Source organism: Python bivittatus, unplaced genomic scaffold (genome assembly GCF_059951505.1).
Source record: "Python bivittatus isolate LINGU-HERP-01145 unplaced genomic scaffold, Pbiv_v1 ctg000080_np1212, whole genome shotgun sequence".
NCBI classification, from domain to species: Eukaryota; Metazoa; Chordata; class Lepidosauria; order Squamata; family Pythonidae; genus Python; species Python bivittatus.
In genome coordinates, this window is record NW_028277035.1 from 31588037 (window position 1) to 31604432 (window position 16396).

Genomic DNA, 16396 nt, shown 5'->3' on the forward strand with positions numbered 1-16396 from the left:
CTGTTAAGCACAAAGTAACTACACAGTTATTTCCACAGACTCAGTATAAGATAATATCCACTTTTTCTTTTTTAATTAAGGAATAATTTTGGCATATTAGCAAATTATTCTATGATGTAAAAACTGAGTGTTGATGCCATCTGCAGTTTATAGGGTTGCAGAGTGATGTGGGATTGATTTTGATAATATTCAGTTTTAGTTTTATGCTCATTATTTTAAATTAAGAGTTACTGGATTGGAGATTTGCTGGTGTGTGTGTGTAAATAAATAAATTTGAGGTAACCTGTAGGGACCGCTACCAGCTTTATATATTGTGAACCACAGCTGGACCACATAATGCCTTTTCCCCCCCCTTCCTTACCATTCTTGAGGGCTATCTCTAAAGAGAGCTCTCTTTATGGGCGGCAAGAAGCCCAATCTCGGTGGAGTACAGTAGGTGAAGGAAAGGCATGTTTTCGTTAATTTTTGCTCGGGACAAGTGGGATTTAAATAAACAAACCAATAGGGGAACTTCAACATCTACCTGTGTTTATTTCTAGGACATAAGAAAAATACTGTGCCATCCGCCCCTAGCGCTACTCGGTATTGAGATCCTCTTGAGCAGAGACGGAGGGCAAGATCATCACGCGTAGCTACAAGAGGGCGGACGAAGGTTGCCGTTAGTACTTCCACCTCAGACTACCGTACGGTTCTGTCTCCACCTCCCGCAGGGTGAGAGTAATGAACGGGATTTACTACAGGGTTAATAATATTGAACCATTCGTTTCTCCTTAGCAATTAAAATATTGTATTGTCGAAGGCTTTCACGGCCGGCATACGATGGCTGGTGTGGGTCTTCCGGGCTGTGTGGCCGTGTTCTTGAAGTTTTGTTTCCTAACGTTTCGCCAGCACCTGTGACCGGCATCTTCAGAGTGCAGGAGCACAGACGGGAGCAGTTCTCTCTGTGCCCAGAACTGCTCCTGTCTGTGCTCCTGCTCTCTGAAGATGCCGGTCACAGGTGCTGGCGAAACGTTAGGAAACAAAACTTCAAGACCACGGCCACACAGCCCGGAAGACCCACACCAGCAATTAAAATATTAATTGGGAAAAAGATGCGCTTTTTCACGAGGAAAAAAGTGATTTTCAATTCTTTTTAAAACTCTTCGGGGGGGCTACATAAGCGCTACCAAAACATCGCGGAGGACGGCACACAATTCTACATTGTTTCCTACGAGCTAGAATATCCGGGTTGCAGACAAAAGAAGAGCCAGCCCAGCATTTTCACGCAAGCTTTCGTTGGCTTCCAATGCACCGGAAGCGGAAGTACAACAGGAAGTCCTCATTTGGGGGCTAGACGCTTTACCGGTGTTTTTAGGGCGAGCGGCCGGTCCCCCTCCCTTGCGAGGAGGATGCTCTTGTCCTCGCGCGGGTGGGGGCGGCACCTCGGGGTGGTCTGGCTGCTTGGAATCCTTGTGGCAGGTGAGGAGGGCTTGGTTGCCATGGCAGTGCTGGGCGGTGGGGACGGAGCGAATAACCTGAAGGAAAAGTTGCTTTTATACGCCCGTGCCGGTGCCGGTGGCCAGTTCGGCTCCGCGCGTGCCGTGGCTGCTTGTTTCTTTCCTGGTTGGGGAAGGAGGCAAAGGAGCCCCTTCCTCTGCTTCTCTCTGAAGTCCAGAGATGATGCGGGTGGGGCGAAGCAGAAAGCAAAAATTACTGCGCCCGTAGTCTAGTAATGCACCTTATCACAGAGTTCTCAGGTAATTCTGTATTTCCATGGATTTCAGGTTCCATTGTTCTTCTCTCTGTTACTGAAATAAAGGCATTTGTTCTGTTAAAGAGAATAAAGCATGGTAAAAATGTCTAATCAGATGTCTTTTCCTCTATTTAAATGCTGTCGAATCATGCATTTAGCAGAGACTGCACAAAATTGGAAGTTTAACAATTAAGCTTCCAATTAGGGTAATTATAATTATGACTGGTTTCTCACTTTGGGCATATTAAGAAGGATATGTGGTTATGCTCTATGAAATTTTAAATGTCATATATCTGTATCTATATATATGTGTATGTATGTATGTTTGTGTGTGTGTTTGTATTTTGTAGCAGAAACAGATGAAACTTCTGACCTGCTATCAGAACAGTTAAGTGAAACTTCCCTACCGTTAACTGTGGAAAGCAGTTCTGTACATTCAAGCAGTGATGGGAACAGGAAATCAGTACAGTATAGGACTGCAGAAATTGCTGATGCCATGATGAGCGGTAGCCTTCTTGCAGACCACCATGTCGTGTTGTCAGTTATTCCAAGTGACACAAAGGAGAGTCATCTTTCTGAATCAGACACTGGTACTTGTGATGCAGCTGCTGATGGTGAATGCAGTATGAATAGCATGGCATCTATATCACAGCAAGCGTCTCACGCACAAGAGCCAATAATACATCCACCAGTAGTGTTGGAAGCAGTGCATCCTTCATCAACAGAGGACTCAAATAACACAGATGGTATGAAAACTCCAAAAGTGAATTGTGAAGAAAGAAACATTACAGGAATGACAAATTTCACATTACAAATTTTGAATATTTCCCAAGTAAGTGACAAGTATTCTGATGTATTTCTCCTTAAGCTAAAAGTTGGCAACTTTATTTGGGCTGAGAATGTTACTCTTGTGTAGGTGTAGCTAAAGTAGGGTATAGATGGGACTAGAGCAAAAAATGTGTCTGTTTATGCTATTAGTTACTTGTTTAACTTGCATGCTATTGAGTCTGTTTTATTCAAGTGTAATGCAACCACAATATTCCTATTAAGGAGCTACTGAACTGGACTCAGGAGCTGTCTTCACATAACATGTCTGAAAGGTTATTCAATTAATCCATATTTTGGAGTTGCATAAAGCGTTGAACGATAGCCTAACCACATGACTTGGGTTTTTTTTGCTAAGCCACAAAAAAATAACCACATTTAAAACTAGCCCACAGTGTTGTGTGAATGCAGCCCTTGGGTTTTTAGCTTATCTAGATGAGCATGTTATGTTAAGTGAGCTAAGTCCTATCCTACTAATTTTTTATATAAATATTTTTATTTTGTTTTCTTACTGTCAGCGCTCTACAGAGCACAACACTGTGCAGCTTAAGAGATGTAACCATGTAAAATGATTCTGAGAATAAAGATGATGGATTCTATTTTGTTTTTTTCTGAACTTTTTTTCATCAAAACTAAACACTGACTTGTAGTATTTCACGTATGCCAACTTTAGTCTAATCTCCTAGGAATGCATTGTTAGCTGGTCCTAAAATTGTTAAGAAGAAAAATGTCTATGAGGGACACTACTTATTTCACAGAGTGCTTAATTAAAATATCAAAACCAACTTAGGTAGTTTTGAAAAGGTATTAAATTAATGGAAGATAAAGGTATGAATTACAACTTGTCTAGTAGCTGAATATCATCTGACATATTGGAGGCAATGTAATTCTGCCTGCTGCTTGCTATTCCAAAGGCATTTGGTTGCCTTCTGTGTGAACAGACTAGTGGATTTAGATAGCTTTTAATTTGATAATTTGATTTAACTTTTCATAGGTGTTATAGCAAGGTTGAAACTTGTTATCTGTTTTTAATTTCTGAAGGATGCAGTTATAGTTGGCTGATAATATTCTGATTGAAAATATCATTTTTATAGGAGAACAGAAAGCAATTATGTTCAGTCTGACCATGTCCCTGCTTGGTATCACCTCTGCAGTGTTTCAGGCATTTTTCCTGTCCTGTCAAGAGATGCCAGGCAATAAACTTGAATCAGATATGCATGCTTTATTTCTGATATAGCATCTTCTGAAGTTAAAATATTATCTATCCAATAAAACAAAAACCTGTTTTTTTATGTAGCAAAATATTATTGGACCAGGTAGGCCAAGAATCTCTAGTTTTCATACAGCTGCTGAAAAGACCTTTATTTAATCCTTGTCAGCTGATCCATTATTGAAACACAACAGCAGTGCATACATGTGTTATGAAAAAAGCAGTCCTTTGTGTTATACATTTTTGTTTTTTTGATCTGGCCTTCTTGTACAATGGGATCTGCTGACTTGATAATGTGGATTTCCTGTTATGGGTTACATATTCTTGAAAGCTATTGTCAAAATCAAACCAACACAAGATTTTATGGTGTTGATTGTGCCTATGCTGTTGGAGGAAACTATTCAGTAATTGATATTTAAAATATTTAATAAGGTAGCTGGCCAGTATACAAATTTATTTTTGAGATTAGGAAATTAAAGCCCTTTAATTCATTCTACAGATCATCATGGAGGAAATCTACCTATGTGATCACTAAGAGTTGACAATGTAATCATCATAATCAGCTCATACTATGGTTATTGTTCAAATCTGAAACATGTTTTGTAATGGAATGGCCAGTTTCATCTTTCATGTAGAGGCACTTAACTGCATTTCTAAATAGCACTTGTTTTTTTAAAATTAAATTATTTTTTATCTCTATTTTAGGATTTAATGGAATTTTTAAATCCAAATGGCAGTGACTGCACCTTGGTCTTATTTTATACCCCTTGGTGTCGCTTCTCTGCCAATTTGGCTCCTCATTTTAATTGTCTGCCTCGAGTGTTCCCCACACTACATTTCTTGGCCTTGGATGCCTCTCAACACAGCAGGTAAATTGTATTCTCTTCTGAATAATTGTTAAGTTTATCTTATATATTCCTAACGTGTGTTTGATATATATGAATAATGACATGCAAAGAGAGAGAATGCCTTCTGACCATGAACTGAAAATATCTTTCCCTACTCCAGAACCCTTGTATTTGTTTGTTACATAATGGTTCTAGTTTAATAAAGAACAAAGTAATTGGGACCTAGTTTTTATGAAGTTAAATGAGACATTTATTTAGCAAAACTGATTATTCTACTTTACCCTTTGCAGTTTATCAACTCGGTTTGGAACTGTGGCTGTTCCTAACATCCTTCTTTTTCAAGGCGCTAAGCCAATGGCAAGATTTAACCATACAGATCGAACTCTGGAAACACTGAAAGCATTTATTTTCAATCAGACAGGTAAGATGAACTATGAATCTGGAGAGTTCATAGTCCGCTATAGTCCAATTTAACTCTAGTAAATATTTATCTTATTATCTCCAGGAACATTGTTATTTTGTTCTTCAGTTAGGAAGGTACTGGGAAGCAGTTTTATCCTTGATGAAGATGTGAGATTTTGAGTGAATACAAAATAAGGCTGCAGTCCTAGAAAGACAAATAATATTCTACTTCTGCAAATCTTGGTTCTGCTGAGGCATCTTGATATCCTCTCTTTTGTTTCTCAGTTGCCTTATTTGGATACTATAACCATAACTCAATATCAGAGGTCAATATTAGTATGCATATTACAATCTGGATACATATATGGTTATGTACATATCTTGCAGCTCCTCTGTGGTTGCCTTATTTGGATACTATAACCATAACTCAGTATCAGAGGTCAATATTAGTATGCATATTACAATCTGGATACATATATGGTTATGTACATATCTTGCAGCTCCTCTGTGGTAGCAGGAGTTACTGTTATGATTCTCTGCATTATTTTGGGCTTGCATGTTTGAGAACTTAGTTGATGAGAGGAGTGAATGCAAGAAAGGTATTTATTGCTGTAAATATTCCTCTTCATGCTAACAATGGAATAAGCCAGATGTCCTGGGTTTTCCTTTATACACAACAGAGGATAAAGCAACTTCTATCTTTATATGCTATAGCAAATAATTGGGAAAGCTAAGACAGAAATAAACTTACCAAAATAAGCACTATTTTTCTTCACTGCCTCATGAAGGAGAGAAGAAATCAAGGGACTACTCCCTATATTGATGTTTTTAGACTAGGATGATTGTCTGCTTATTTTCTGTCACTTTCCCCAGGCAATCTGAAGAGATAAAACAGGCTAACAAAGCTACATATTATGGAAATTATGAAAATACAAACCTTTTTGAGGCTGTAAGAGTTCTTATTTGAAGAATGAAATGGAAATAGAGCAACTAATAAAGAATCACAATATGTAACAACAATAGTTTTAATTATGTTATGGAAATATATTTTTAATTCAGTGAATAGATTTTAAAGCATAATTAATGTCTTGGTGGATGGTAATATGCTGAAGTCTAAATTTCAAAATAGAAAATGGAGATTTATACATGCAAATAGCTGCAGTATGATTTATGACGCTTCATCTTGCATCAAAGTAATAATTGGATATTTTATTTCAGGAATACAGCCTAAGTCTGATGTGGTGGTGAGCATGGAAGATCAAGCTGGTCCCCTGCCTAGCACACTGAGTAAAGGAATAGATTGGCTCCTCTTATTTTCTTTATTGTTTCTTATCAGTTTCATCATGTATGCTACTATTCGGACAGAGAGCATCCGTTGGTTAATACCTGGTCAAGATCAGGAGCATCAGGAGTGATACGTGATTTAAGTACTGTCTGCTTTCAGAATAAGTTCATAAACTTGTACAATGGATCAATTCCTCTACATCTTGTGAACTGGAGCCCTGTTGCGTTAATCACATATTAAAAATGCCAGCATCATTCAGAAGAAATTACTTAACTTATAACAATGAAAACTGTAGTTGGTTAATTAAATGATAATGGGGCAGTTTTACCCTGTAGAACCTATACTCTGCAGAACCTATTTTTTAATGGAAAATCAAGATTTTTTTTTTTTTAAATGGCCTGATAATCTTGATAGAGTGAACAGATCACTGCTTATTGTAGAAATTCTCACAAACCTTGAAAATAATTGCAGGTGAATAAGATTGTAATATGAAAATAATAGATTTAAGCATAAAATACTGGTTTGAGAAAGCTACTTAATCTTTTTTTCCTCAACTTTAACAAGGCACATTCTTGAAAATTCCATGCCATTGGATAAATCTCTAAGTTACTGACACCTTCACATTTGTGCTTTGATCATAGTATTTGATTACAATTGTTAGAATTAAGAAAACATTTAATAGTTCCTAATCTGCATGTCATTTATTTTGGAGACTGAGACATACAGTTTAGTATTTTAAAAGGACATAAAACAATGCATGCAATAGATTGGAAAGAGGAGATACAATTTCATGCATAGTAGTGTTATATTTAAATTAAGTATGGGTGTAAATGTATGTATCATTTAATAGGCACTGCCTTTTTTAATGGTATGTTTTTTTGTTTTGATGCTTGTGTTTGTAAGAGTTTGCATCAACAGAAATTAAAAGTACAACCTATGACATGGGTAGCAATGGCACTGTGGCTACATTAAATACAGCTGGATTTTTTAGAGCTGTTGTATCATAATAAAGCCATTCATGGTAGAATATTTCAACTTTTAAAAACTTCATTGGAAAACCGGCATAAGAGACCAATATAAAATACCACAGCTGTGCGCAGCACACAGAAAACGGCATCAAAAGTGGCTCAAGTAAGATCTAGAAGAGATGATACAGACATACCTTATTGTCCTCTTGCATTTGATAACTGCTGAAGTGTGTGTTCGCTCACAGCTGAATATTGTTATACAAGTACCACAAAACATGAACTGAGAATGTGGTGGATGGATGGCTTGTAAAACAGTGATTATTGTCTCCTTGCCCTGTCTGGAGATTGTTGTGTTATTTCCTAACTCAGCAGCATTTAGTAGAAACAACAGATTACTAGATAAATTATACTTTCCTTGCTTCAGACAATGCTACTTCCCATCCTATTCTATGATAGAAAAGGAAAGGCTGATTTCTTTCCTTACAAGTTCAGTAGAAGTGCCAACTGTGGCTGCTGCCACCTGGGGTGATAAATTGCTGGGGAAGGTGCCAACTCTGATCCCCCACCCCCGGCCTCCGTGTTTAGGACCCAAAGAGATGCAGGCGCTTTTCAATCCCCGCGCGGCTCTGAGGAAACCCAATCGCTGTGGCCTTTGGTCTAACTGACCCAAGCCGGTCATTTCGGGCCCCCCCCGACGGCATCTGGGAAAGGCTCAAGCCGCGCACGTTCCCCCGGGGAGAGTCAGGGGCCGCCGCGCCTACGGAGCCCGGCCTCCGAGGCACCGGCTAGGAAAAGGCTGCGCGGGTCTCGGCGCGCTGGCGCGGGGCCGCGACGAAAGGCTCCCCCTGGCGACCGCCAGGACTCTGTGGCGGCCGCGGCGCAGGCGCTCGCTGGAGGGGGCGGAGATGCCCGCCGGAGCCATGCTGAGCCCCCGCGGGTTAGGGTTGAGGTGGCTGCTGCTGCTGCGAGGGGGACCGGTGGCTGTGGAAGGACGGGGCTGCGGTGGCGGAAGGCGCAACTTCTCCGCTATGGTGAGCGGCTGAGCAGCAAAGGAGAAACACTCGGAACGAGTTGACAGATCCAGCGGGGGCGGGCGGGATTGTTCGCCCCCTGTTCAGCGTAACTTGTGGCCCGGTGACCTTTGCTCATGTTGGTTTGCTTTCTTTTAGGCTCTGAACTGCGATTTTAAGTTCTTACAAGGACGGTTTAGGGGAGGCTCAGTTGGAAATCCGCATTTGGGCCTCTCGGCTCTTTTTTGCACGTGAGAGGCTGAAAGGGAATGTTAGTGTTCCTCGCACGTGAAATTCGAAGATCAAGTTTGCAATTTTCGCCCTGACCTAACGATCTTTCAGATTTGGGGCAGGAGGATCCTGTATAAGTACAGCAAGGAGTTTTGTTCTGTCTTGTTTATTTATTTATTTATATTTCATATTTGTCACTGCCCATCTCACTGCAGAGTGACTCTGGGCGGTGACAAATTTGAAATATAAATAAATGTTTATCTTATTTATCAGGGAGTAAGTGGCCCAATTACCTTAAGAATTATCTTACCAGTGTGATTGTTTGATCTGCTTTCAGGTCCTGCTCATATGCCTCCTGATGAGATGATTCAGAGTCTTTGGGAACCGAGCAGTGTACACATTTAATAAATAATAATAATAATGATGAGCAGGAGAGACAGGTCCTTCCTGAGGATATCTCCAAAGTAGTTGGACTACATCTGGGTGACTTACAGTTGGCTCCTTCAGTGTAGTACTTTGAAGACCCTGTGAAGTGCCTAAGTATGAAAACTGGCTGGGTGACTTTGGGCCAGACATTCTCTCTCAGCCCAGCCCACCTCACAGGGTTATTGTTGTGGGGAAAATAGGATGCAGGAATATGGGTATGTTTGCCAATTATCTATAAAAAGGCAGGATAACAATATCATCACCTTCACAAAGTTTTTCTGTGCTAGCGCATGGCTCCCAACGTTTCTCTGCTTTGTAAATGGGATCCTGTTTGATCTTGCAACAGTTTTCATAGGGATAATCGTATTGTTTGTTGCACCAAAAGTAAGTTACTGGGGCATCTTAAATGAACACATTTATTATGAATATATTTTTGTAGAAAATAGTCCACAGAAAATTATATTTCTTTCATTTTTAAGTGCCAGATTGGTTCTTTTTTCCTTGTGGATGTTGTACATTGGTTAATGAAGGCTTGGCCTAAAAAGCAGGCTACTACTAATAGAATAACTACCTATATCTGTGGCTTCTCATCTGTGATGGTCAGTTTCCCCACAATCAAGTGACTACTAGTTGCTTTGCGTATTATGTGTTAATTAGGCTAGTATGAATCTGCTCTGCTTTGGGAAACCATTGAGAATTTGTTCACATAGTGATCTAGTGCTTGTTTATTCAGAATTAAATCCCACTAAGAGCTATCTCCCAAGTAAGCATCCATGGCAATGTACACAATTCTTGGAAATGCACAGTTCTTTGGAACCTAGTAAGTCCTAAAAAAATAAATGGAATATATTTCTGAATAAAAATATTTAGGATATCTTATGTATGTCTACATTCTCATGAATCACATCTTAAATAGTCTGGGTGTTACCTGGCTGCAGCATGCCCACATGTTACAATTTTGTGGCCATGTAATTTGCATATTCATTGCATATTGTTCCTTGTCTATTACACACACACACACACACACACACACACAAGACCTATACAGTTGCCTCATCAGGCATTCTGAAAGGATGAAGGTACACCACATAAAGTGATGAACTTTAACTGGAGTGCTCACATGTTGCATGCTCCAGTTTTCTGAACACCTGAATGGAAATACAGTAATGAAGTTGTGATATGACACAATGTTTGTGAATTAATGGCACAATAGTTTAAATAACCTTGAATTCAGGTACAGATTGCAAGTCTGTGTATATCAGCTGGCAGACAAGCAGTGCATTAGTGTTGAAATTCAAGGAATGAAGTTCAGGCATACATTGAATAGCAGAAATTGGAACAATGACAATGTGGGAAACTATTAATAATAGTACATGATAGCTAATGTATAAAATGGAGAACCTCTAATAAATATTCTCATGTATATCCTCACAGAACTCAGAGTGATATAAATAATAGTCTGTTTTGCTCTCAAATTATTTCAGGTATCCTAGACTAAGAAAGTTGTTGATCTTGGTTCTGGAATTGCCAATGGGAACAGTATTGTTTTCTGCTGATTCAAGGATAAGAGGACAGAACCATAACTTGGTATAAGGAAAGACCCATAGGGAGTTCATAGTTTAATGTATTGAGAAAGAAGAGAATAAATGAAATGAGGCATATAATTAGGGTTTTGTATCAAGAGAGACATATTAATTATGAATAGTAAGAAGTAGATGAGCAACATATTTCTTCCACTAATTCTCTTCCGTGCATCTGCCTCTACAAGATGTGGGGTGTATACGTACTAGGATTGTATTGTGAAAGTTTAGATAATTTAGCACAGAGTACAGAGTTCAGCATTTTGAAACCTTCAGCTTTCTCTTTTTCTGAAAAAATAAATTATACGGACAGTTATATAACATGCCTAATTAATGCTGTGTACATAATATAACATCTCTAACATAAGATTTTCTTATTATTTGAAACAATATAGTTCAGGATACATGTAGTCTATACAGTATTCTGAGAACCATAAAGTTAGGATTAGCTTTTTAATGTTGAGTTTCTGTTCTACTAGATATTTAATATAATCTGATCCCCAGTTTGGATATTGTTAAAAATGACAGTGAAAATGTAGGATATTAGTTTTAAGTAAAATAAAGTTGTGTATATTTTATTATTTTTATCTTGAATGAAATTTCATAACAGGGATACCTCTGTGATTAAGAATTTATTGTGAACTGATGTAAGCTGTCTCAGTGCTAACAATCTAGCGGGGGTCAGCTGATAAGGAATTATTTTTCTGTAGCTGTAGAAGCTTGAACTGTTTTAATTTTCCCCCTAGCTTTTTTATGTCAGATTTCTCTTAGTATTTCTGAAGCTTTTGCATTGCAGGAATTCCCAATCAAGTACAGGTAGTTCTCACTTACCGACTGCAATTGGAACTGCAACTCTATTGTTAAGTGGCATGGTTGTAAGTGAAATATCACGTGACCCGCTGACGTACAATGTCAGTTCTGGCTGTGGTCATTAAGCAGATCAATGTGGGTCATTAAGAGCAACATCATGTGACTGCGACTTGCAACTTCCTGCTGGCTTCCTGTTGACATTGCCGGAAACTGGCTGCAAATGGCAATTGCGTGACCCTGGGGTGCTGTGACTATCATAAATGCATGCTGGTTGTCAAGTGCCCAAATTGCAGCCACGTGACTTCAGGGATGCTGTGATGGCTGCATCTTCAAGGACTGGTTGTAAGTCTCCCTTTTCAGCACAGTCGTAATTTTGAATGGTTGCTGAATGAGTGGTTAGTAAGTGAGGACTACCTGTACAATTAATCTTCTAAAAAATAATTGAATGATGATTTAATTAGCAAAACTGAAATTTGGTGAAGCAGAATTGGGCAAAATGTTATATTGCAATTCCCCTAATCCCTGTCATTAGACATGTTGACCAAGGCTAATGGGAGCACAGCTTCCACATTTAGAAGGCCACATATTACCCATCCTTATGAAGATTGAAAGAAAGTTTGGGTCTAAGGCTCACAGTATAAATTTGGTGATTGTGAACTCTAATAAAACTCATAGGTTAATCTGTTAATCTGAGATGTATCTTTCAAACTGACAAAAACTTGATCTGTGATCTTCTGTATATCATATACCAGCTTATCCATTCTTAAAGAGGAAACATTGCTTCCTTATTTCACAGGGGATTTGTGAAATATATTTTATTAATGACTTCTAAAAATGTGTAGGAGAAAACTTTCAAATAAGCATAGACCCAAAATAGTTTGACATGGTTTTCCAGGAAAGAACTGCTAAAGAGGAAATGGGAATTCTACAACATAAAAAAGGAATGGTGAGTGGACATTGAAATGTCAACAGTTAACAAACAGCCATACCTGACCTATGATCTGTGATTGCATCCTACCACATAACTGGTTAAAGATGGTAAGTAAATAAAAGTAGACATTTGAAGCCATCCAGGAAAAGTAAAATATATCCACAGGCCAGTCAATTCTATCTCCGTTATCAGTTAGTCATGTAGAATTAGTAGTTAATATTAAATGGTATTCAGACAACATGTCTGGAAAAATTGAAAATAGATAATAGCCATATCTTCCTGTCCAAATTATCTCTAAGTTCTTAATTTATTATCCTTATTATTTTGTCTTTTTTTTTTACCCTTTATTGAGAGTGATTATGTATAATATTATTTATATGCAGTATAAACACATAGACTGTTAAAATCAATCAAACCACAAAAAAACCCTATGCCCCAATAGAAGTACTCTTCTCCCTAAAGATAAATAGGCATTATTTTCTTAAAATAACTACTAGTATTTCATCAGCATCTAATGTTAACAGCATTTACCTTATATACTAATTATTAATAAGATAGAAATATGATTCATCACTCATTTTCAGACTTTAAGCTTGTTTATTATTGTTAATCTTTTAATATGCAGTTAATTTGTTTCATAGTAAAGTATTTAGTATTAATATTTTATTCATGTATTTTATTCAATAGTATTTTAATCATGTAAAAATCATTGAGACTTTTAACTTTGCAAATATAATATGCAGAAGTTTTTCTATTGCATCTTGGTAACTTATGAAATATATCTTTTTAAACTGATTGTTTCATGCTGAATTCCAGTTCATCAGTAAATAATAATTGCAAATATAAATGTGGGATACCTATATTATATAATTAAAGTATTACTGATGATTAATTACATAAATATATTCTCAGTAAGATTAAATGAAGAATTTACTTGTTGGTATATAATTATGTTAACTGCTGCTTTCTTTTTTTATTATACTATTTATTATATGATTACTCCTATTTTTTGCTTATATAATTTTTATGTCAAATTTATATTTAACATGTGTATTTCTAGTCTAGAATGTTTAAATTTCTTCCCCCCCGCCCTTGAATAAATACTTATATTTGAAATAGAGTGTCACCTAGTGGACAAAATGATCTTTGTGTTTAACAAATATAATTATTCAAGTTCATAGGATCGGGTTTTCAAAAATTGTCCACTTTACCTATATATCTGAAGTTTGAATTGAATTTCAGAGGCTTGTCTTGAAAATTAGTTTAATCTGGTTTGTTTGAAATGTTTAACTTGTCAAATGTCAATTTGCCCTGAAGTAGTGCTGTTACTTTTTTTCTTTGAGGAAATTGATTGATAGGAGGTTTATTTACTGTTTATTGTTAATAAATTGTAGAAACAGAAGGTAGTGGATTATGTAAAATGAAATATTAAAAACAAATCAGAGTATACATTAAATCAATGTTTGGAGCAAGACTACTCCAAACGTCCTTCTTAAATCTTTTTTTAGGATTCATGACTAAATATAAATTCCAGTTTGTTTTATCATTTCATTTTTAACAACATTAAATATTGTATCCTAATCCTCTTTTCCAAATGACATCCAAAGGCCAGTTCAGAATAAAAGATTCTTCTGCAGTTTAGGAACTCAGATTTGTTTTTTCTTGGTTTCTCACATTGCAATTTTATTTACTTCCACTCAGAAGTGAATCCCAGCAGGCCCTCCCTCTTTCTCTTTCTCTGTGTCTGTAGGATTGCGGACTATGAGTTCTGCCACCCCATAATCCATCCCATGTGCAAAGCATTTCTTTTACTGATCATTGTTTTTATCCTGCATGACTCCCAAGCACACTTAATATTCTTTTTGCCAAGAAATCATTCTTTGCAAGTGCTTTTTGCCAAGGATGTACAAAGAGTGCTTTCAGCTGTCCTCAGTTCCAGCTACCCAGTAGTTGAGAAGAAAATGGCAGCCCAACCTGTCTGTATTTTCTTTCAAATCTTATGTGTTGCAATGTTGATGCCTTTCACACTGGTAACAACATCTGCTGTCTTAGCACCAGGCTTATGGAGAACAGAACATCTGTGATTACACAGAAATATGCAGGGGCATTGTATTGGAGTGCCAACCAAAAACCACAAACTTTCTTCAACCATTCTGAATTCAGTGAATGTGTCTCATGGATCATCCGAATGTAAGGATTTGGATAAGTGTATGGGTTTGCGATCGCTGTTCTTGTTAATGAAGAATATATGCTCCCTGAACTGATAAAGGTTACATATTGAAAAGTTTGAAGGAAGTCTTAAGAGAGTGCTTGGAACAGTTTTGCGGAATTCTTAAGATTGTTGGAGAAAGCTTGGCAGTTTATATTGTAAATGTATTGCTCATTGTGTCTGGTAAACAAAACAAAACAAAAAGGTTTAAGTCTGTGGTTATCCCCAGACTTGATTAAGAGAATCGTGAGAAGTAAAGCAATATGATGGGCAGTCTGTCCAATCAGAAAACAGATGCCTATGGATAGGCACCTGCAGTGGAAGCTGGAGAGTGACAGAGAAAACTTAATTTTTAAAATATGGTGAGGAAACCTAGTATTTTAGATTTTACAGTGTGTTACTACTGCTTTACAATTAGAGGGTTACAGTCAGCAGGTGGTGTTAAACTGCAGAGATTGGATATTCTTGGAATGTGGTAAACCGCTAAGAGAGAAATATTTGTAAACCTGCCTCTGACATGCAGATGATGTAAAAACTATCTATATAGATGAAACAGTCAGCTGGAATGCTTTATGGATTTTAGAGGTGTTCGTTATCTAGAATATAATATGAAGGTTATTATACAGTGGGGCAAAAAAGTATTTAGTCAGCCACCAATTGTGCAAGTTCTCCCACTTAAAAAGATGAGAGAGGCCTGTAATTTTCATCATAGGTATACCTCAACTATGAGAGACAAAATGGGGAAAAAAATCCAGAAAATCACATTGTCTGATTTTTAAAGAATTTATTTGCAAATCATGGTGGAAAATAAGTATTTGGTCACCTACAAACAAGCAAGATGTCTGGCTCTCACAGACCTGTAACTACTTCTTTAAGAGGCTCCTCTGTCCTCCACTCGTTACCTGTAGTAATGGCACCTGTTTGACCTTGTTATCAGTATAAAAGACACCTGTCCACAACCTCAAAGAGTCACACTCCAAACTCCACTATGGCTAAGACCAAAGAGCTGTCGAAGGACACCAGAAACAAAATTGTAGACCTGCACCAGGCTGGGAAGACTTAATCTGCAATAGGCAAGCAGCTTGGTGTGAAGAAATCAACTGTGGGAGCAATAATTAGAAAATGGAAGACATACAAGACCACTGATAATCTCCCTTGATCTGGGGCTCCACGCAAGATCTCACCCCGTGGGGTCAAAATGATCACAAGAATGGTGAGCAAAAATCCCAGAACCACATGGGAGGACCTAGTGAATGACCTGCAGAGAGCTGGGACCAAAGTAACAAAGGCTACCATCAGTAACACACTACGCTGCCAGGGACTCAAATCCTGCAGTGCCAGATGTGTCCCCCTGCTTAAGCCAGTAGATGTCCGGGCCTGTCTGAAGTTTGCTAGAGAGCATTTGGATGATTCAGAAGAGGATTGGGAGAATGTCATATGGTCAGATGAAACCAAAGTAGAACGTTTTGGTCTAAACTCAACTTGTTGTGTTTGGAGGAGAGAGAATGCTGAGTTGCATCCAAAGAACACCATACCTACTGTGAAGCATGGGGGTGGAAACATCATGCTTTGGGGCTGTTTTTCTGCAAAGGGACCAGGACGACAGATCCGTGTAAAGGAAAGAATGAATGGGGCCATGTATTGTGAGATTTTGAGTGAACACCTCCTTCCATCAGCAAGGGCATTGAAGATGAAACGTGGCTGGGTCTTTCAGCATGACAATGATCCCAAACACACCGCCCGGGCAACGAAGGAGTGGCTTCGTAAGAAGCATTTCAAGGTCCTGGAGTGGCCTAGCCAGTCTCCAGATCTCAACCCCATGGAAAACCTTTGGAGGGAGTTGAAAGTCCATGTTGCTCAGCGACAGCCCCAAAACATCCCTGCTCTAGAGGAGATCTGCATGGAGGAATGGGCTAAAATACCAGCAAC

General features: G+C 38.1%; 2 protein-coding genes across 2 annotated transcripts in view; both read left to right on the forward strand.

The window, feature by feature from the left end:
* The first annotated feature begins 1303 nt into the window (after positions 1–1303).
* Positions 1304–7331, forward strand: TXNDC15 (thioredoxin domain containing 15). The gene is made up of 5 exons (XM_007431197.4): positions 1304–1458; positions 2083–2564; positions 4473–4636; positions 4906–5036; positions 6236–7331. Exons 1-5 carry the CDS (start codon positions 1389–1391, stop codon positions 6430–6432), a joined length of 1044 nt encoding a protein of 347 aa, XP_007431259.1. The 5' UTR covers positions 1304–1388; the 3' UTR covers positions 6433–7331.
* Positions 7332–12228: 4897 nt separating this feature from the next.
* Positions 12229–16396, forward strand: part of PCBD2 (pterin-4 alpha-carbinolamine dehydratase 2) — a 38263-nt gene continuing 34095 nt past the window's right edge. The window contains exon 1 of the mRNA XM_025168534.2: positions 12229–12273. Within this exon, the coding sequence (XP_025024302.1) occupies positions 12244–12273 (30 nt within the window). The 5' untranslated portion in view covers positions 12229–12243. The remainder of the gene's footprint in view (positions 12274–16396) is intronic.